Source organism: Chelonoidis abingdonii, chromosome 2 (assembly GCF_003597395.2).
Source record: "Chelonoidis abingdonii isolate Lonesome George chromosome 2, CheloAbing_2.0, whole genome shotgun sequence".
In the NCBI taxonomy this organism is placed as follows: domain Eukaryota; kingdom Metazoa; phylum Chordata; order Testudines; family Testudinidae; genus Chelonoidis; species Chelonoidis abingdonii.
The window spans coordinates 117488835-117512194 of NC_133770.1; the positions used below are offsets into that span (position 1 = coordinate 117488835).

General features: G+C 40.8%; 1 protein-coding gene across 2 annotated transcripts in view; it reads right to left on the bottom strand.

Annotated features, from left to right (window-relative positions):
- Positions 1-23360, bottom strand: part of MOCOS (molybdenum cofactor sulfurase) — a 381792-nt gene that overhangs the window by 68014 nt on the left and 290418 nt on the right. For both annotated transcript variants that reach the window (XM_075062631.1, XM_075062632.1), the window contains exon 6: positions 20497-20696. In XM_075062631.1, the coding sequence (XP_074918732.1) occupies positions 20497-20696 (200 nt within the window). The remainder of the gene's footprint in view (positions 1-20496; positions 20697-23360) is intronic.

Genomic DNA, 23360 nt, shown 5'->3' on the forward strand with positions numbered 1-23360 from the left:
GAGGAGTCCTTGTGGCACCTTAGAGATTAACAAATTTATTTGGGCATAAGCTTTCATGGGCTATAACCCACTTCATCAGATGCATGGAGTGAAAAATGCAGTAGGAAGGTATAAATATACAGCACGTGAAAAGATAGGCGATGCCTTACTAAGTGTGTGTGTGGGGTCAGTGCTAACGAGGCCAATTCAATTAGGGTGGATGTGGCCCATTCCCTACAGTTGACAAGAAGGTGAGTATCAACAGAGGGAAAATTCCTTTTTTGTAGTAACCCTGCCACTCCCACAGACCTCGGGAGACAGGCCAGTCTTCACTTACAGACAGCCCCTAAAAATGAAGCAAATACTCACCAGTAACTAAACACAACGGAAACACTATCCCAGGAATCAATCCCTGCAACAAACCCCATTGCCAACTCTTTCTGCATATCTATGACACCATCATAGGACCTAACCACATCAGCCACACCATCAGGGGCTCATTCACCTGCACATCTACCAATGTGATATATGCCAGCAATGCCCTTCTGCCATGTACATTGGCCAAACAGGACAATTTCTACACAAAAGAATAAATGGACACAAATTGGACATCAGAAATTGTAACATTCAAAAACCAGTAGGAGAACACTTCACTCTCCCTGGACACTCAATAAAAAGACTTAAAATGGCCATTCCTCAATAAAAAAACTTCAAAAACAGACTTCAATGAGAAATTGAAGAGCTGGAATTAATTTGTAAACTTGACACCATCAAATTAGACCTGACTAAAGACTGGGAGTGGCTGGGTCACTACATAAAGTAATTTTCCCTCTGTTGATACTCACACCTTCTTGTCAACAGTTGGGAATGGGCCACTTCCACCCTGACTAAACTGGCACTGACCTCCCACTTGGTAAGGCAACTCCCATCTTTTCCTGTGCTGTATATTTATACCTGCCTACTGTATTTTTCACTCCATGCATCTGATGAAGTGGGTTATAGCTTATGCCCAAATACATTTATTAGCCTCTAAGGTGACACAAGGACTCCTCGTTTTTATGTTAAATCTGTATCTGAGCTGTTTTCATTAGGAAGTGCGATGAATATGGGGGAATCAGGCACATGCAGCACAAGGATGTGTTTACTGGTTGCTCATAAATGTATTCATTATTGTTGGACTGAAGATCTAAGTGAAGATCAATAATGTTGAAGTTTTTACTGTTAGGAAAAATGTCAGCCAGAGAAATGGATGAAGTGCCAGGTGTCTAGCAGATGAAAAGACCCTTTGCGGAACTTCTGCAAAAAGGCAGCTCACTTGGTGGAACTGTGCTGAAAGCAGGTAACATCCTGGAAAAAGAACCAGAGGAACCTCTGGAAGGGTGAGTAAATCAGAATATGTAGGTGGTCATCCTGTAGGACCTGGCCCAGAAGATTTCTCCTGCTTGATCACATGCATCCTATAGAGTCCCTGAGTTCTGTGAAAAGTAGTATCCAGAGGAAGAACCATAGGAAAGATAGGAAGTATGGCAAAAGAGCACCCTGGCTTAACCAGGAGATCTTCAATGATCTAAAAATCAAAAAACAGTCCTACAAAAAGTGGAAACTCAGTCAAATTACAAAAGATGAACATAAACAAATAACACAAGTATGTAGGGACAAAATTAGAAAGGCCAAGGCACAAAATGAGGTCGAACTAGCTAGAGACATGAAGGGTAACAAGAAAACATTCTACAGATACATTAGAAGCAAGAGGAAGACCCAGGACAACGTAGGCCCGTTAACTTAATGGGTGGGCGGGGGGGAACCATAACAGAAAAAGTGGAAATGGCAGAAATGCTTAATGACTTCTTTGTTTTGGTTTTCACCAAGAAGGTTGGTGGTGATGGACGTCTAACATAATGAATGTCAGTGAAAATAAGGCAGGATCAGTGGCTAGAATAGGGAAAGAACAAGTTAAAAATTACTTAGACAAATTAGACAAGTCATCAGGGCCTGATGAAATATATTCTGGAATACTGAAGGAGCTGACTGAGGAGATATGTGAGCCATTAGCAATTATCTTCGAAAAATCATGGAAGATGGGAGAGATTGCAGAAGACTGGAAAAGGACAAGTATAGTGCTAATCTATAAAAAAGGGAAATAAGGACAACCTGGGGAATTACAGGCCAGTCAGCTTAACTTCTGTACACAGAAAGATAATGGAGCAAATAATTAAACAATCAATTTGCAAACATCTAAAAGATAATAAGGTGATAACAGTCAGCATGGATTTGTCAAGAACAAATTGTGTCAGACCAACCCAATAGCTTTCTTTGACAGGGTAACAAGTCGTTGATGAGGGGTGGGGAGGGAGAGGGGAAGAGGGAGGAAGCGGAGATGTGCTATATATTGACTTTAATAAAGCTTTTGATACTGGTTTTTCATGACCTTCTCATAAACAAACTAAGGAAATGCAACCTAGATGGAGCTACTTTAAGGTGGGTGCATAACTTGTTGGAAAACCATTCCTAGAGAGTCATGCTGGAAGGGCATAATGTGTGGGGTCCTTCTGGGATCAGTTCTGGGACCAGTTCTGTTCAATAGCTTCATCAATGACTTAGATAATGGCATATAAAGTACACTTATATAGTTTGTGGATGATACCAGTCTGGGAGGGTTGCAAGTGCTTTGGAGGATAGGAGTATAATGATCTGAACAAACTGGAGAAATGGTCTGAAGTAAACAGGATGAAATTCAATAAGGACAAATGCAAAGTACTCCATTTAGGAAAGAACAATCAGTTGCACACATACAAAATGGAAAATGACTGCCTGGGAAGAAGTACTGCAGAAAGGGATCTGGGGGTCATAGTGGACCACAAGCTAAATATGAGTCAACAGTGTAACACTGTTGCGCAAAAAAAAAAAAAAAGCAAACATCATTGAGAGATGTAATAGCAGGAGTGTTGTAAGCAAGATATGAGAAGTAATTCTTCCACTCTACTTCGCGCTGATTAGGCCTCAGCTGGAGTACTGTGTGCAGTTCTGGGTGCCACATTTCAGGAAAGATGTGGACAAACTGGAGAAAGTCCAGAGAAGGGCAACAAAAGTGATTAAAGATGTAGAAAACATTGCTTATGAAGGAAGATTGAAAAAAATGAGTTTATTTAGTCTGGAAAAGAGAAGTCTGAGAGGGGACATAACAGTTTTCAATTACACAAAAGGTCGTTCTTCTTAACCTCTGAGGCTAGGACAAGAAGCAATGGGCTTAAATTGCCACAAGGGAGGTTTAGGTTGGGCATTAGGAAAAGCTTCCTAACTGTCACAGTGGTTAAGCACTGGAATAAATTGCCTAGGGAGGTTGTGAAATCTCCATCACTAGAGATTTTTAAGAGCAGGATGGACAAACACATGTCAGGGATGGTCTAGATAATACTTTAGTCCTGCCATGAGTACAGGGAACTGCAAAGGATGACCTCTCGAGGTCCCTTCCAGTCCTATGATTCTACATGTCAAATCCAGAAACTGCTAGATGTTTTGGAACAGAGGAATTTCAGTACGACAGAAGATTTGAAACACTATCTTGATTCTTAATGGATGATCTTGCATCTTCCGGACTGGCTTTTTTTTCGACTTGGTGCACCTTGTGAACTGGAAGATTCAAGAATTGAATTTCAATAGGCCACATATGCATACCTGATGGAGTAATCAAACAAGATGGTGTCCATGATTCTGTGATTCAGCCAAGCCCTGTAGTCTTCCCCTGTAAGGGGCATATTGCCATGGGCCCATATATCCTCAGGCAGAAGCATTCACTCTCTCTGGCCACTCATTTACCTGCATTCAAATCCAAATACAATTTGGGCTCATATATAGGATATTTAAAATGCCATCCAGCATAGGAATGAAAAGTACAAAAAGGAAAACAAAGAAATAAATCATCTGTGACATCATACATAACTTAATCAGAGCTTCCTCTCATGGGAACTGAAGCAGGCATATGTAATCCAATATGCATCTCTAGCCATTCTTCAAAATAATAATTATGCAACGGATTATAGCTGGCAAAGCAAAGGTGCGTGGTGTAGGGGGTGAGATACAGGGCATATAAAGCTCCCTTGCCATTCTGCACTCATGCAGACAGACCAACCAACATAATGACAGGGAAAACTAGAACTGTGATAGACTAGTGGTAGTGGGAACTCTAGCTTGAACTTTGGGTAGGAAGGATGGTGTAGTAGGTAAGACTCAGTGATTCAAGAAACCTGTGTTCCATTTTTGGCTCTAACCCAGGGGTGGGCAAACTTTTTGGGCTGAGGGCCACATCTGGGTGGGGAAATTGTATGGAGGGCCGGGCAGGGGGTTGGGGTGCGGGACGGAGTGCAAGGTGTGGGAGGGGGTGCAGTGTGCAGGAAGAGGCTCAGGGCAAGGGATTGGGGCAGAGGATGGGTGTGAGGTGTATGAGGGGGCTCAGGGAAGGGTTTGGGGTGCAGGAGGGGTGCGGAGTGCAGGAGGGGGCTCAGGGTAGGGGGTTAGGGTGCAGGAGGGGTGTGTGGTGCAGTCAGGTGGCAGGAGGACTTTGGGCTCCGGGGTGGCAGTGGCGCATACCGGGGCCAGGGCAGGCTCCCTGCATGCCTGCCCTGGCCCCAGTCCTGGCTCTGCACAGCTCCAGGAAGCGCTGCGGCCCTTGAGGGAGCGGGGCCAGAAGGCTCCGTGTGCGCTACCCTTGCCACGCCTCCAGGTACCTCCCCCAAGGCTCCCAATGGAGCTTTCCCATTCCCTGTTCCCAGCCAATTGGAGGTGTGGGAGGGGGGTAGGGGGCAGTGCCTGGAGGCCAGGGCCCAGGGGCCACAGGGACCTTGGGCCAGCTGCTGCTGAAAGCGGTATGGGGCCCGCGGTACCATGGGGGGCAATCCCTCGGGCCGGATCTAAAGTTTGCCCACTCCTGCTCTAACCTCAAACTTCTTGTGTGAAGCCTCAGTTCCCCATCTGTAAAAGAGAGATAGCAATACCTCCTAAGCTCATCATTCTGTTGTGAGGATAAAATTCCATTCATGCATGTGAGGTGCTCATATATGACAGTGATGAGGACCATATGAATACTTTGATAGACTCCCCACAGGGAACAGGAAGGAACAGGCAGGGTGATAGTAAGATGGAGCCATGCTTCTACTCTTTGTTGGCCAATGGAAGTGGGCTGGAGGATTGAAATTGGACACTGCACACTTTCTAAGGATAGCAGAGCTGCTTCTCCACAGTCCCAGGAGGAATTCCTGCAGAGCCTGCTGCTAGTCGGGATTCTTGCTGATGATGCCCCATGGTTTCTTCTCACATTCCCTCTCCCCCTTGTTAGTGGAGTCAGTGTCTCAGAACCTCACTCTGGTTCTATATCTACATATTTTTGCTTTAATGTTCTCCCTTAGATGCTTTCATTTTAAGAGCTGCATGAGTTTCTTTCCTTTATCTCCATCACAGTTTCCCTAGCAACACAAAGGACACTCAAAAGAAGTGATGTCAGACAGCCTCCTCAGCATAGGAATTGATGGAGCTTTGTAAGCACAACTCTTTCTTACTAGCAGTTCAATAGTAGGGGATTTCAAACACTTGCTAGGATGCTTTTTGCTCCTCACAGAGCTGACTATTACAAAGAACAATCGTACCTGATCCCTGCCACCCAACTTGCTCAGCGAGTAAGAGACCTGAATTCGCCTGCCAAGGATGCTTGTTACCACATGTAATCTAATCCCTCTACGCAAGCACAGCATATCTCCGGCCTGCATGCTAGGTCAAGGAACACAGAGTACCCTCTTGGGAGAAATGACTGTTGATGTCTAATACCACATAACTAACTTCCATTAAATGTAAGCAGACACACATATTGTAATGGCTCATCTTGTCAGTCTGAGATAACACACCATTATAATGACAACTCACTCTGGCTTACTGCACCACAAACAGGTCTCTCCCAATGGTACAGGAGATAATGCAAATCACTCTGTGGCAAGGGTGCCTCTTACAAGATGTCTGCAACACAAACTGATGAGAACCAAAGAAATTAGTGGAGTTTTAAAAAGAGTCATTGCAACAATGTTTTTCTCCTTGTAATCCTGTTTGCATTCTACACCACTGGTCTATCAGCTGCCCCTGGTTTCTTGAAGTCTTAACAGCTAAATCAATAATGAAAATCAATAGCAAGCAATCACCCCAGTAATTTTCAGATAGCTGTTGGGAACATGGCCAAAAATCCCATTAGGCATGTTATTAATATTTTTCTTTCCTTGAGTCATCGCATTTAATGTAATGAGTGGATATGTTCCAAAAAGCATTAGGGTAAGTAATTCAGAGTCTTTTGACCATCTTGTACAGACATATTCTTTGTTGGAATTAAGAAGTGTTTGTTCCCTGATCCTCCAATAATATTTCAGAAGAAAAATATACAGTACATACTATCAACTTATCCATCTACACAATGATAGTTTTACATGGTATCTGAAAACACAGGTGGATCAGAAATAGATAGATGTTTATTTATAAACTGAAAAGATCTCTTGATTAAGTTGCTTTGTCTAAAAAAAAAAATCCATCTGTGCAGATAAGATAATGTAAAAAGAACACTTTCCTGCTGCTTAATATCAACCCACTAGCAACTCTAAGGACACTGATTATGAATTTTATTATAAGTACAGTTATGTTGGTAGTTTGACCAAAATCCCTTCAGTGATTTTGACAAATGGATCTGGCAACTCCTTTCCATTTCTGGGAAATGCAGTAGTTTTTTCATAGTATAAGCTGCTCTTTTAAGAACACAGACATCTACTAGCCTGGAGTAGGACTAGCACACTACTGAAACACAGGTTACTCTCTGAAAAAAGTCACTTTAGGTGTCCTGCAACTTCAGTTGTTCCTAAAGAAATCTACTTATCTTAAGTTGTTCCATGGTAGCTATATCTGTGCACCTCCCAGTCTTTAACACACTTACCCTCACTCTACTCCTGTGAGGTAGGGAAGTACAATTGTCACCATTTTACAGATGGGGAAGAGAAGTGCGGAGACACTCATGTTTACGTCTACGCTGCAGCTGTGAGCAATTTTCCCAGACTCACACTAGCCAGACTCAAGCTAGCACGTTAAAACCAGCAGTGTGGACCTGGGGTTGGGGGGAAGGCCTTGAGAGCCTGAGCTGCCACCTAAGCTACAATGGCCACACTGATATTTTTAGCTAGCTCAAGCTCTGCTAGCACAAGCCTGCATACCTGTGCAGCACTATGAGCATACCCTACATGATTTGCTCCAGGTCATACAGGATGTTTGTGATACACCAAGGAATTGAACCAGTTTTCCAAGTCCCAGGCTAGTGCCCTAACCCCAGGACTATTTTTATTTTCTTATAAACGCCTTATTAAAGTAGTGTTAAAGGAAAACAAAATGTACAAAATAGAAAGGACAGGAAATAATAGAGCCAGTGACAAGGAAGGCTACTGTGCATTAGGGAATGTTTCCCAGGATGGCCCTGAGCATTTGGTTTAATTATACCAACTATGTGGTATTTTTCCCACCTAGACTTACAAAGCTCTGCCAGTGCTGATCCCAAGCCCAGATCAAAAAGGAGGAGGGTTGGTTAATGGGGTGGCTTCCTGTAACCATAAAAAAAAATTCTAGCTACAGAAACTACATACATAAAGAAAAAATCACAGCCTGAGGAGGATGGAAAGCATTCAGATGCACACATGACAGTGGATGCTGAAATCCATCAGGAAGTCATCCACTCAATGGTCCAAATTATTACGGTCAGAAAGAGTACATCCATAGCTACCTGGAATGTACGAACTGTAAATAGTGCAGGAAAATTAGCACAGGTAACCAAATAAATGGATAGATATAAAATTGACATCCTAGGACTTTGTTAGAGTGGAAAGTTAGATGGAAAGATCAAGGTCTAATAACATCTGGAGAAAAAACAATGTTATATTCATGGGGAACCAAACATGAGAGAGAGATGTCGGAATCATCATGAATAGCACCACAAAGAAATCACTTATGAATTGGCAGCCAATAGCAGATAAGCTACTGGCAGCTAGATTCCACTCTCGGCACATTAAGTGCACCATAGTCCAGGCATATGCTCCAACAAATGAAGCAGATGAAGAGGACAAAGAGATTCTATACAGAACTGAATGATGTAATGAAAGAAATACCAAACCATGATCTTGTCCTGGTTAGGGGAGATTTTAATGCTGAGATTGGAAATGAAAGAAAAGGACAGGAAACAGTCATCGGCCCACATACAACTGGAACAATGACAGACAATGGCACAAGACTTCTTGAATTTTGTGCCAAAACCAGTCTTAGCATCTACAATTCTTTCTTCCAACATAAAAATGTACACAAAAAGACATGGATTTCACCAGATGTCTTAGTCACAGGTGGAAAACATCAGTATTAGATACAAGAGTATTCAGAGGAACAGATATAGGGAGCGATCACTATTTGCTGAAAGAAAACATCAAATTAAAATTTTAAGTGCTCAAAAAGAAAGAACATAGATTCAGATTATTCAATACACAGAAACTAGAAGATTGCAGGATACAAAAAAAGTACCAGATAGAGGTCAAGAATAGGTCTGAGGCCCTTAAAAATCTTGAAGAAAACAAAGTGGAAAGATACTGGGATCTTTTCAAAACAGCTATGCTAGAAGCAGCTGAAAAGATAATTGGTAGAAAGAGAATAAGCAATAAAGAACAGTGGATCTCAGAAGAAACATGGAAAATTATAGACAAAAGACGAAAACAAAAGGCTCGAGTAATACAACATGCAACTGAAGAACCAAAACAAACCTACAGGAACTTTGACAAAGCAGTAAAGAAATAATGAAAAAAAGATAAGCAAAATTGGATAGAAAGTAAGGCTAGTAAAGCTGAAGAAGCAGGGGAAATAAACGATACAAGAACCATCTACATGATCCTGAAACAGTTAACAAGATATGGATCAAAATTTATGAGTCCCAGTGAAAGGGAAACAAGGAGAAATTTTGAAAATACAGGAGGAACAAGAAAATAAATGGGTGGAACACTTCAAAGAAGTGCTAAACCAACTAGAACCAATTACAAGGCTGGAATTTAAAAATGATAAACCATTAGACCTAGATATTGATGTATCTGAGGTAAAAATTGAAGTAGTAAACAAAGCATTGCAGAAGCTGAAAAACAACAAGGCACCTGGTTTGGACGGCATTCATCCTGAGATGCTTACATATGGAGGTGAAGACATGGAATCAGTCACCTGTTCGGTGTGCAACAAAATATGGACGGAGGAGAATGTGCTGGAAGAATGGACCCTCGGTATCATAATCAAGTTACCAAAGAAAGGTGATCTAAACACTTGTTCAAATTGGAGGGGAGTAACATGTCTATCTGTCACAGGAAAAGTAGTAGCAGCAGTCCTCCTGAACAGAATGAAAAGAAAGATGGATATTATCCTACATGAACAACAATCTGGGTTTAGACAAGAGAGATCACGCACAGACGCTATTTTCATCCTGAGACGGATTATTGAGAACACAATTGAATTCCAAAGCAGTCTTGCCATCAATTTTGTGGACTTTCAAAAGGCATTAGATAGGGTAAACAGAGAAAAAATGTGTAAAATTGTGGCACAATATGGAATTCCAACAAATTAACATTATGAAGGCATTCTATGCCAACTCAAAATGCTGCATTAAAATGGAAAATGGATTGAGTAAGCCATTCAGCACCAAGACAGGTATAAGGCAGGGGTGCATCCTGTCTCCTTTTTTGTTTATGCTAGTCATCGACTATGGATTAAAACAATGTGACAGTGATACATATGGCCTAAAATGGAACAATTCAAGACTATATGACCTTGACTTTGCTGAAGACATTGCTCTTATCAATGAAGATGCCAACGGACTATAAAAATACACAAACCAAGTAAAAGTACTAATGGAGAAGATAGGTTTGAGATACAATACAAAGAAATGTAATGTCATGTTAATGGGGAATATAGGGACAGAAATCAAAATTGAAGAAGAGTAACTGGAGAAGGTGGACAATTTTACACATCTTGGAAGTACCATCAGCCAAGATGGTACTAGTTCCAAGGAAATAAGAAGAATTGGGAAAGCAAATGCTGCATTTGGAAGACTCAAAAACCTCTGGCAACTCAAAAATATCTCCCTCAAGACAAAACTGAATGTGTACAAATCAATTGTTATCACCATCACAACATATAGCAGTGAGACATGGCAACTTACCAAGAAAGACACGCAAAAGCTGGATGCATTTCATCACGAATGTCTGAGAAGAATATTGGGAGTAACATATAGAGATAGAAAGACGAATGAAGAAGTCAGAAAAATTACTGGACAAGGCACCTCTCACAAATTATCTACTAAAGAAGACATCAGTGGCTGGGACATGTGCTGAGAATGGAAGAAGAATGCTTACCAAATACCACCCTTGAATAGAAGCCAGAAAACGCAAGAAGAAAAAGAAGACGACCACGAATAACATGGATACAAACAGTTCTGAATAACAGCAAGCACCTCAACATGAAATGGGGAGATCTGGAGAGAAGGGCAGTTGACAGGCAAGGATGGCAAATGTGGGCAGCCCAATGTGCAGCAAAGCACAGGATGAACTAAAGTCTAAGTAAGATTTACAAACCCCTCACCATTCTATCCACATTTACTGTCATATCCAAGTAATCTAAAAATCTGAAAAAAAATCACCCTTCCCCCACTCCCTCCCTCCCTCCAGAGCCTTTCCCAAATGCTGGAGTCTTTTCCTGTGCTAGTGAAAGGCTCCAGCAGCGGAGCACTATATGGCTAAAAATAACAGTGTAGACAGGAAGGCACAGCTTGGGCAAGTACTAGACTTGCCTAAGCCATTTCTCACTGTCTACACTGCTATTTATACCTGTGCTAGGGGAACTACTTGAGTACGCACTCTACACGCTGCCAGAAGAAGCATGCAGTGTAGATGTAGCCTGATTGCCAAAGCTGACCACAATCTGAGTAGGGTTCTCAGTTCTCAGTAATCTTAAGAGAGGTGGGGAGGGCAAAACTCACTGAGTTGTAAAGCTATAGTCAGGTGCCTTGTAAGGAGAACTGAAATGTTCGCATTTCCTATTTTTTGCAGAGACCTCCTGTTTTAGCAATTTATCTGTCAGCTCTGAATGTGATAAGGCAGAGCTATGTGTAGAAAATCTGGAGCTGCAAATAAACTTTTGTTTGCTGTCTTCCTGACAGGATCGCTAGTAGGCATGGCAAGACTGCGAGACATTGAAGAAACTTTTGCAGGTGAGGTGATCAAGGAGGACTACCTTCTCTTTTGCTTTAGGCTACAGGCAAAGGAGGTAGAGTACAGAAGTTGAAAGGAACCTGCTAATCCTCTGCTGAACTGATGGTCACTTTCCAAAGGTAGCTATGAGGTAAAAAACACTTAAGGCACAAACAATTAGAGTGGAAAAAAGAAAGGAAAAAAGAAAGGAAAAAAGTTCTCTCAGGACTCCACAGAATGGAAGCAAGTAAAATTTCCTAAGAGAAGTTTCAAAAGGGTAGCCATATTAGTCTGTTTCAGCAAAAACAATGAGGAGTCTTGTGGCACCTTAAGACTAACAAATTTATTAAAGCATAAACTTTCGTGGGCTATGACCCACTTCTTCAGATGTATGGAGTGAAAATTACAGTAGACAGGCATACATATATAGCACAAGAAAAGATGGGAGTTGCCTACAAGGAACAGCTGGGGAATAGCTACGCCAAAAATCTGGCTGACCTGCTCTAGCTGTTACCTACTCCTCACTATACTATCTAGCTGTAACAAGTGTTTAACTTGTAATGATAAGAGGTGCTGGGGTCAAGCAATTTTTTTTACAGGACTATGAACTGCCAAGCCTAGAGGTGCTGGGGCTCAGCCAGGGCAACCCCGGGCACAAATTAAGCATCGTCTGTAACCAAATACAAGACTAAGTTATGGATGAGAGGCACGTATGGGAGCTGTACCCCTTATGAAAATATGTAAAGCAAAAAGAATGTTTCTTTAACTGAATACATAGCCACATTAAAGCAGCAAGGAAAGCAAAAGTGTACAAATAACAACAGCACAACAGACATCTTACAAAAAGCCTATATATTTTTCTGATCTTATAGTAGAAAATGTAAAACAGATTTGATCTAATCTCATATGAATCAGGGTGTGGAAGAGTTGTTAGTTTTTGTTGTTTTCTGTCACTTTATTGCCTTTGTTTTTTAAATTTCCAAACAATTTTGCTTTCTTACAGGTGTTCCATCTCCTCTTCCTGTTGCACATAGGAGATGCTGGAACCTTAAAAGTTGCACACCTCTGGAATTACTTACAAGTGTCAAACAACAAATAATAATAATGACTAAGAACACAAGTTGTAATCCACTCATTATTGTCCAACGCTTACCATTTGAGAGGGTAGAGGGCTTGAGTATTTGTAATGAGATATGAAGGTGATCACACTTTTGAATACAATACAAATGACAACTATTCATCATTGTTAACGATCCAGTGGCTGTTTCATGTGTAGATGAGTCTGTACTATCGGTCCAGGGCTTAGTGAACAGGTGACCTAACTTCTGTGACATCACAAAAAGCACAACCACATCTGGTGTTAATTGGTACCTTTCCTGGCAGTCTGAGTAGAGAAGCAAGGGATTGCTACAGAGCTACTTTAGTGAAGCAACGTTGGGAAACCAGCATTGTTACTTCCCATATTGTACCACCACTCTGGATAAACAGAGGTCTTCAGTCTCCAGCACTGTTACTTTGCTATCCTTCACACGAACCACATGTGCTAAAGATTTATATGTTACTGCGAATATCAACAGTAAAAGCTTGTCTATGCCTATGTTTTAGTTAGTAGAATCCATAAGGTATTCCATAAAGAGGCAATCACCATACTGCTTGCTATATGCTGCAAAAGCCAGATAACGTGTGAGTCGAACGCAGGTGTTTCTTTAATTCATTACTATAGTTGGTTACGAATGGTAGTGTATAGACAGTTTTACTGAGAGGAAGCATTTTCAGGAGAAGGAAGAGGAGCCCTAAGGGTATCTCAAAGAAGAAAACTATTATTTAGTATAGTTTAAGAGCAAGAAGATTATTGAGATTTCAAAATCACAATAGCCAGGCTCTAGCTCAGAAAGCAAGTTTACACGGAAAGATTGGGATGTTAGCAAAACCTTGTGAGTGACTACTGTGTTTGGAGTCTCCAAAGCCTTTTGTTTAAATCATTTTAACTGGCAGCAGTGTGCTGAATGGATTCCAATGACTAAGCTGCCCATTAAATTGATAACACACATTTAATATTCAGGTCAGGTTTCTTCAATAAACAATATTTGAAAATAGTGATAACCTTCATTAAATGCAAACATATATTTAGATAAAAGTTGGATAACAGCACAACTTTTCATAATTATTTTACTTCCAGTTCATAACTTCTAAACCTTCAAGTATTATAAATCATACCTATTGGGACAGTAAGCTGTTGAAAACATTGTCACCCTTCAGAGATGCAATCATGACAAAGTCTCATTTGTGCGTTAGGCTTCAAGGGGATTCATTTATTTGATCTTCAACATTTGAATGAAGTGTTTACTCAAGGATCAATCTGCAGCCCATGGCTATTCCCTCACTGAATAAATGACCCTGCGTGTGTAATTCAAGTGTGTTTGTGTTTAGTAACACAATCTTGTTAACTGTGGATGATAATACTCTGACAATATTTAGAGTTAACATTAGTAACAGGCTAAGAATTGCTTCTCTTCAAAATGCTGCATAGACAAAGGACATGATTTTCCTTGCTTTCATGTTGCAGTAGCAGTGTTAAATGTCACGTATTTGATTGCATGCCTTTCAAATCTTAAATATCTTGGATTTATTTCAGAGTTTTGAATATTGAGTAAATTATGTAAATCTGAAGGATTAACTGCAAGCTTGATATCCTCCAAAGAGACTGTTGCTTTTACTGTTAAAGTCTTTCTGACCAAACGCAAATGCTACAAATAAAATTCTTCGAAGCCTCATCATAAAATTCTCTGTAGAATGAGTCACTCAGCTCAAATACCGTGGCAATGGGCACAGAAGAAATACTAGATAGGCAAAAGAAATAATCTGGATGATTGGTTATGAATACATTATTTACAGAAGGGGCATCAGCAGTAATAAAATAAGACATTTAGGAATCTATTTGAATAAATTAACTGGAGCACAATCTGAGTAATTAATTAGTAGTTAGGTGTTTACTAGTAGATAGATACTTCTCGGAAGTATTATTCTCCTCAAATAGAAATGTTGTCCAACTTTCCCTTAATTAAGTGATCCCAAGACCAGTGCCTTAGCTAACTAGCCTCTGAATCTGGTGTTTTCCCTAAACAAGTGGATGAAGTTTACACCAAGGCTGATATATGTTGTATACCAAGCAGAGAATCCTAAAAATCAAAGACAAACTTAGCAGCTTTCAAATTAGCAGGCCACAAACATGACTCAGCTATAGTAAACATATTTCATTTCCATACGCAGAAACCAAACTATTGGATTTTGCTCTGATTCGACTAGACCTGCCTGGAGGCAGACATATATAAAAATAATGCAGTAGATATAAAGCAGATAAGATTACACTGACAGTTGGATGTAGCTTTCTCAGCACTGTATATACTCCTTTTGTCAAATCAAACTTTTTTAATCTTCCACTTAGTATACTAGATCTTTGAAGAATGTGACTACATATAAAAGCCAAATGTGGTTCATATATATTCTTTATATAGACTGCACTGTGTTACTTGGATGTGAATTCTAAAAAACATGAAACTATATATTATTTTAACTAAATAATTAGCCTAACATCTAGTGCAGATACAATGTTGCTAGCATGTATTTTTAAAAGAAATGGTTACTTATTGTAACTGTGGTTCTTCAAGATGTGAGTGCCCAGCGCATCGGAGCCAGAGAAAATTGCCTAGCAGTACGCATAGGGGGGTGGTGCTTGTGCCTCATTGCCTTAGACTTTCCCCCTGGCTACATGAGGTGGAGTTGCCCTGACCCTCCCTCAGTTCCATCACACCAAATGCCTAGAAACGAAACTCCGATGCAGAGAGGACAGAGAGTGGGCTGTGGAATATGTGTCTGCATCATATCTCAAAGAACTAAAGTTACAATAAGTAATCTCTCTTCTTCTTTGAGTAGACGCACCTGTGTATTCCATGTAGGTGACTCACAAGTGGTACCCCTCAGAAGGTGGGGTCAGAGTCTACCAAAGGCTGCATCTACCTTGGAAGAAGTGGTTAAGGCGTCATGAACATATATATCAATGACCATGTAACATCCCTAAAATGTCCAATATGGAAACATCGTTGAGGAATGCCATGGATGTTGCTTGTGCCCTTGTAGAATGAACTAGCACCCACTGAGGGGGCGTAGCCAAAGCTATTTCATATGCAGTCTTGATGCAGGATGTTATCCATTTGGAGATCGTCTGTGATGAGACCACTTGACCTTCCATGCGATCAGCATATGACACAAACAAATGAGGAGAGGCACAAAATGGTTTAATTCTGTACAGATAAAAGGCTAGACATCTTCTGACATCTAACATCACCCTGCAGATATCAATGAACTTAGGAAAGAACAGAGGTAAATATACAGGTTATTCAAATGAAACTGAGAAACCACTCTGGACACAAATTTTGGATGTGGTTGTAAAGTCATTTTGTCTTTGGAGAATTGTGTATAAGGAGGTTCTGCCACCAGAGCCTGCAACTCTCACAGTCTGCTTGAAGATGTTATCACTAACACGAACACAGTTTTCTGACCTAAAAGTGGAAATGGACAAGAGGCCAGGGTTCAAATGGAAATCCCATTAAGGCCACTGGGACTGAGTTAAGGTCCCACAGAGGAACCAGTTCTTGGACCAGAGGATATAGACAAAGGACCCTTTAAAGAATCTTGTTACCATGGCATTGGAGAAGATGGATCTTCCCTGAATAGTGAGATGAAATGCCAGTATCGCTGCCAGATGCACTTTCAATGAACTCAATGCAAGGCCCAATGACTGAAGGTACAGCAGGTACTCCAAAAGGCCAATGTTGGTTGGAGTCCATGGCCTAATGACCACACCAAAAATAACTTACATTTCACTGACTAGGTCATCCTGGTGGAGGGTTTTATACTGTTAAGGATGTCTTGTAGGTCAGTAGCCGAATACAGCTCTTCCTTCTCATTCAGCCATGCTGAGTGCTGGATGCAAGGTGTGGCTTTGTTTCTGAGTGAATAAGTTGAGATGGAGAGGTTGGAGAACCAGCAATGTATCGGCCACACCGGGGCAATGAGAATGACCTTGGCCTAATCTGCCTAGAGTTTGAGAATGACTTGAGGGATGATCGGGATTGGGGGAAGGTATACAGGAGAGCCAACTGCCAGAAGAACATCTACTCAAAGAAGAATCTTTATTATTCTTTTGTTCAACATACTGATGTCAGCAATGATCAGAGTCTAGTACAGCAGTTTTCAGCCTGTGGTCTGCAGACACTTGGGAGTCTGCAGGCTATGTCTAAGATTTCCAAAGGGATCCACATCTCCATTCTAAATTTTTTAGGGGCCCGCAAATGAAAAAATCTTGAAAACCACTAATCTACTGTATTTCAAAATCCAGAGCATTCAGTTCACTTATTCATCTTTTTATGAGTAGCTCTAACAGCAAGCAGCAACAATGAAATTACATGACTAAAAATTTGTTCTTTGAGTGTTCAGAGCATTTTTTAAGTTTAAAAACATTGTTTGGCTCAAGTAGCAGTTGTGTTTAATTTTTGCTAAGAACTGGTGGCAACTCAAAGAGAATGTTGAATGTTCCCAACTATAGTACATAATGATGATTTTATATATCACCTTTCATCCTGAAAGTCTGCAAAGCACTTTACAGATCATATGTAGAATTCATTCATCCCTGAAATGCAGTGACCTCTGGAACGAAATGTGGCAACTGTTTAACAAAGCATAGGAACACTGAAAAACAGTTTTTAGGTGAGTAAGTAAAGAATAATGTCTCCAGCTCGATAACTTCATCAGTGTGTTATGTGAGCACTTAAATACATAAAAATGCAAGTTGATATTCTACTGTTTCACTTCTCTCTTCACTTCAAAGAACAAGAAGTATTCTTCTCATCATTTAATTATAGAAAAGTTATGGCACAGAGATTACTTCTCCAATCTCTTCAGATGGTGGTAAAATTTGTGGCCGTTCTCAACTGCTTTAGTAGGGAATGCCAGAGGAATCATTTCAGAGAAAGGTTTTCTCTAGCTTGCACTGATTTCTCTTTTGTTGTTCAGAATTTCATCTTCCTATAGAAATGCAGCTATCTTGAAAGTTCTTGCTTGCAGAGGGAAAGGGGTTTTTGAGGCAGCCTGGGCCCAGAGCATTGAAAATCAAGACAAGACTCTTGAACTTGACTTGTCTGACGGCCACTCAGTGAAGAGAATTAAAAAGTTAGTATTAAGCATAACTAGTTTTATGTGCTATCATTGGCCTAAGTTGCTCAGCAGAAGGACTGCTGCTTTCTGGGCCAACAATTTTCTTCAGTGTCTCTGATTACACTCCCAAAGACAGTGCATTGTGTTGAGAAGTTCAAAGGTCAAGAAGTCATAGATCACCATGGCCAAGTATCATCTGTCTGAATGGGGCAAAGTCTCCTGAACAGCCATTGGATGGGGAAAGGTGTTATCTGAATTGTTGCAATTGTTAGGGTATGTGACAAAGTTCCTCCTCTACCTTGGTGGGTCCTGCACTTATTGGTGGATTTGCTCATCTCAGAGATTCACCATGTGGGTCAGGGAACACCCCAGAGACCTTCCCCTCTGGTGAAACCCACAGACCAGGTCAACTGCTCCTGTGTCTGATCAGGAGTTGAGAGGTTTGGGGGGAACCCGGGCCCGCCCTCTACTCTGGGTTCCAGCCAAGGGCCTTGTGGACTGTAGCTGTCTATAGTGCCTCCTGGAAGAGCTGCATGACAGCTCCAACTCCCTGGGCTACTTCCCCATGGCCTCCTCCCAACACCTTATTTATCCTCACCACAGGGCCTCTCTCGTGGTGTCTGATAATGCTTGTACACCTCAGCCCTCCAACAATATGCCTTCTCACTCAGCTCCTAGTGCCTCTTGCTTCCAGCTCCTCGTATGCACATCACAATCTGAAGCGAGGTCCTTTTTAAACTCAGGTGTCCTGATTAGCCAGCCTGTCCTAATTGATTCTAGCAGTTTCTTCTTAATTGGCTCCAGGTGTCCTAATTAGCCTGCCTGCCTTAATTGGTTCCAGCAAGTTCCTGCTTGTTCTGTAACTGCCTCTGTTACCTTACTCAGGGAAAAGGGATCTGCTTAATCTGGGACTAATACATCTGCCTTCTAATACTCTCCTGTAGCCATCTGGCCCGACCCTGTCACAGGTACTATACAATAAGGCAATCTTTGTTAGTCAAAACTGTGGTATAGGGCCATTAGGTAGATCCTATGGGTATGTAACAGGAAGTAGAGTGAGAGAAACCTTGAGACAGACTAAGGACTTATCTACACATTGTGGTGATGTTTGTTATGGGGTCATGACTTCTAAAATGTTGCAATTTAATTGATCCTTGTAGACCTGCTAGTGCACTTGAAAGTTTCCCTACTGCGCTTTAATGTAGAGCTGCTAAAGCGCCCTAGGGAACCTTTAGTGTGCACCAGCAGTGACTACAAAGACCAATTAATGCACAACATATAAAAACATAAGAATGGCCATACTGGGTCAGAGCAAAGGTCCATCTAGCCCCATATCCTGTCTTCTGACAGTGGCCAATGCCAGGTGCCCCAGAGAGAACGAAGAGAACAGGTAATCATCAAGTGATCCATCTCCTCTCGCCCATTCCCAGCTTCTGGCAAACAAAGACTAGGGACACCATCCCTGCCCAACCTGGCTAATAGCCATCGATGAACCTATCCTCCATGAATTTATCTAGTTCTTTTTCAAACCCTGTTATAGTCTTGGCCTTCATAACATCCTCTGGAAAGGAGTTCCACAGGTTGACTGTGCGTTGTGTGAAAAAATACTTCCTTTTGTTTATTTTAAACCTGTTGGCTATTAATTTCATTTGGCAGCCCCTAGTTCCTGTGTTAGGAGAAGGAGTAAATAACACTTCCTTATTTACTTTATCCAAAGTGCACTTTAGAAATCACATCCCGCAGTACTTCACTGTGCAGACAAGCCCAAAATTTAGGGGCTTTCTGAATCAGACAATGAATCGGAGTTAAAACCATTATAATGTTCATGTAATCATTAAATAAAAGCATTTCAATGAAACCTAAGTCTCCTCAAGAATATTACAAAAAAAAATATTGCTAGAGCTAAGTAAAGGTAATTCTGTTTTGTGGAGGTTTTTGTTATTCTGAATTTTGGTTTCATTACAATTTCAAAGCCCTGCTGTCCCCAACTCCCAGGCAGTCCACCCTGGAGCCTGGAAAGCCTTGAGGTCCCTGATTCCAGGGCAGTCTGGTAAGCAGTCAGCCAAGAAGCCAGGCAGACAAGCTGGCAGGAAACCAGGCAGGGTTCTGTTGTATTTTTGTAAAAACTGAAGTGTCCATGGAATGTTTCAATTTTGACAAAAAGGCAAATTCTGACAAAAACAGTTGTTCTGCAGAATTTTCCCAACCATCTCCAATAATTATCCATATTGGGAAATGAGGACTAGTCCTGGTATTCTGCCCAACTGCTTGCACTTCTGCGAAATCACTTAGGAACAAAAAATGATCAAGACCTCATTTTTCAATCTTACCTAAAATGGAAGCACATGCCGTAGCAAAGTATTCCCTACCACCATGCTGGAGCATTGATTGAAGGAAGGTGTCTCCTATACTGAATCACCCTCATCTTTTGGACTGCTAATACTAAGTCTAATTCTATGCCAAGAGGTAGAGGAGTGATTCCCCAGCTCATGTACACCTATTCATGTTTGCTCTCATAGAGCATGTAAATAGCAGTATTGCCGTGGTAGGACGGGTAGCAGCTGAGCCATGCTGCCTACATACCCACCAGTTTCAGGCATGTTTGTACACAGCACAGCTCAGCCGTGCCTCCTTTGCAACCACCCATTCTACTGGAGCTACACTGCCATTTATACTTGTGCAAGTTGGTGTGAGCCAGCGTCAGTATGTGCACACATGCTGGGAAATCACACTCCTAGCTCATAGATGTAGTCATAGATAAACAACACTGCAATAGATTAAAAACTGCAACAGATGTTGGCATCAGCTATTACACACATTACATCCAGCAGACATTTTTATTTCCCTATCTTTCAATTACTTTAAAAATAAACAAACACTAAATGTGTCATCTAGAGGAATGAAGAAAAAGCATACACATAGGGACTATTTTTATGTACAGCATATTTGGTGGAGAGGAAAAGAATCACAAAGGTGTTTAATGTATAAATTGAACATTAAGATGAGAGAAATGAAATTGTTCATGTACCTGGGAATAGCCGATTACATCTCCATTTTCATCCAGTACATTAAAATTAATTATTGGACCCTGGATATCAGGACTGCTGAAGTCTGAATCACTGTAGATACGCACAATGGGTGCTCCATTAGCATATTTTAAGGTAGACAGCACTGCGTAGGTGTAGCGAGATAAAGCAAAGGTGTGATTTTTTATGTTCTCCATGCCACCTAAGAGGAAAACAACATATCTGTCAAATACCTTATTCTCTTGAAACTTTTTGTTTAAAAAGATAGCACAGCTGGAAGCCAGTGCAAAGCCTGGAAAGCCATAATTAGCTCCTTTAAATCATCATACTTCTCAAGATTTTCTTTTCTTACAATGCGCTTTAGTGGTGCTATAATGTCACAAGATCCACCTACCTCTGAGTTAATCCACGTAACTTTTCAGCTGGGAAAATTTGAGTTTAAATTTGAATAATTGTGTTGGTCCCAGGCTGTACACATCACAAAATCATTCTGGCCTACTTTTGTTAGAACGGCAATTTTTTCTCAGGAGAGCCCATGCACTGGAAAAGTAGTGCTGCAGATCAGGAAACTGTATACCAGTACTAACATAGAATGGAAGATTAGTTGCAGTGCATAGTCCTATATGAGGCTACAAAACAAAGGTTTTCATTTGTGATCCCATCTCCCATGACAGTTATTTAATTTTATACAGAAGGGATACCCTTCTCAGTCTACACTTCTCCGGAAGAGGAAAGAAAGAGAGAGGGTGGCCCATATTCTGAATTAGCTCACACCCATGAAAACTCATTTGCTTCAGTGGGGTTACACAGGGTATAAGTCAGCACAAAATTTGGCCTGGACAGTAAACAGCAGTATGCTTTCTTTTCCTTTTTCTTTGCTACACCTAACAATTCAAAAGTGAGGACCTCCCAGACCTGCAACTGAGTACCAGGATATTTGGAAGTTGCAACATTACGCTCTAATCTCCTCTGAGCAGCAGTCGTGTCATCTGTTTGTTGTCACATGTATTTTTAACACAGAAAAGAGCTGTCAACATCTCTGAGTCTAATCAAAATAACAATAATACACTTTTACTGGCTGAAACAGAAAAATTACATTATTTTTGTAGTATTTATTTCCAGATTCAAAGTGGCATGCTGTCCTTTTTAGCTATGTTAGTTGGGAAAATGAAGGGACTGTAGTCATAGAAATGGTGGACATATGGTGAAGAACCTCTATGTTCTGCACAGTGAGGAGAAACAAGATACAGGATGAACACTAGAAGGCCCTTCGAGGAATCTTGTGAGAAGCTATTTAGCATGATTTCCTGATGTCTGTCATGATAAACTTGGCAAACTTCTCTCTAACATTTAGTTCCCAAAGGACTTTCATAGTGTCACAGACTTTGAGAAGAAAAGGACGGCCTACCCTAAAATGTCCTGCACATTTTCTGCTAGAAGGTGGTAGTGTTGTTGAGAAAGGTTATTTCTGTGATACTGCCAGTGCTAGCTGCCTTATTAGGTCTGACAACACTGTCAGTTTCTGACAGGTCTTTAATCGCCTGATGTAGAGCTTTTCCAAATTGGCAGGAACTTTCTGACGGAATATTAAGATACTTTCTTTGTAACTTGTTGAAGAAATCTTTCAGTCTATTTTTCAGAGCACGTATCCTGCCTTCAATTCTGTATTAGCCTTTAGCCATTCTTGATTTAAAGTTTCTTAATCACATTTCTTTGTGCATTGGTGAGAGACTGATGAGTCTCTTAATTATTTATCCTCACACAAATGCAACAGCCTGCAGTTGTCCCCTTCCCTACTCCCCCCCCCACTCCCGCCGAGGAGGTAGATGGCAAGTAATGTAGCCAAGTGGTTGTATATTCACATAGCAGAATGAGTCACGATTAGGGATGATGGATGGTCAAAGAAAATTATTCAAAACAATTGCCAATTGGTCATAGTTAATGCTGACCAAAAAAATCACAAATATATGACTCATTCAGGATTTTTTTTAAACAGAATCATCTGTGCTGCCCCCAACATAATTTTTTGTGATTCCCCAACCTCCTTTCTGCCTGCTGTGACCCAGGGAGTAGAAGGAAGGGGAAGAAGAATAGCAACAGATCTTCAGCATCCCACTGGGGGCTGTGTGCCTGAATCAATGCACATGGTCATACATGGTGATAGAAGGGAATAAAATCAAGAGGAGGGTGTCACGCTATTTGCGATAAATAAGGATCGGTTACCAGCTGTTACGACTGATTACTTGGTATTTGTTAGTGTATTTTATTTCTGCATTTTGTCCCCTGCATATAAATTTCTGTGACTGTTCTTATGTCAGGTTCCTTGACACTGAACATCTCAATTTTTTTTATTATTAAGTGCCTATTTGGTGTCAGGAGCAGTAGCAGATTTTAAAACTTTTGAAGGGGATATATTTGGGGAATGGCTTGTGATCTTCAGCTCATTGCAAGGGGGATCTAAGGCTCACTCAGTCTACAATTTTAGTGAATTTTAGCTGTTTCATTAAGAGACTCTGCAATTATTTATTAATCTAAATGATTTTTAAATGGCGAGCAGCATACATGTTATATATTATTATTTCAGTGACGGACACCTATCTAGGGCAGACCAAGTAACACTTACTGATGGAGTTTGATTACTACTGTTGACCAAAACCAGGTGTGCAGACACATATCTATTGTAAAAGTTAAGCATGGTTGTGTAATTTGCATTCACTATTGCCTACCTCTGCCTAAGGTACAAATTCATAATGTAGACTTCCTTGTCTGATGTAAATGTATATATTTCCACTAATATTTTTCTAATTGCTTTATCGCTTGTGTGTGTGTGTGTGTGTGTGTGTGTGTTTTAACTTAATGTCATTTC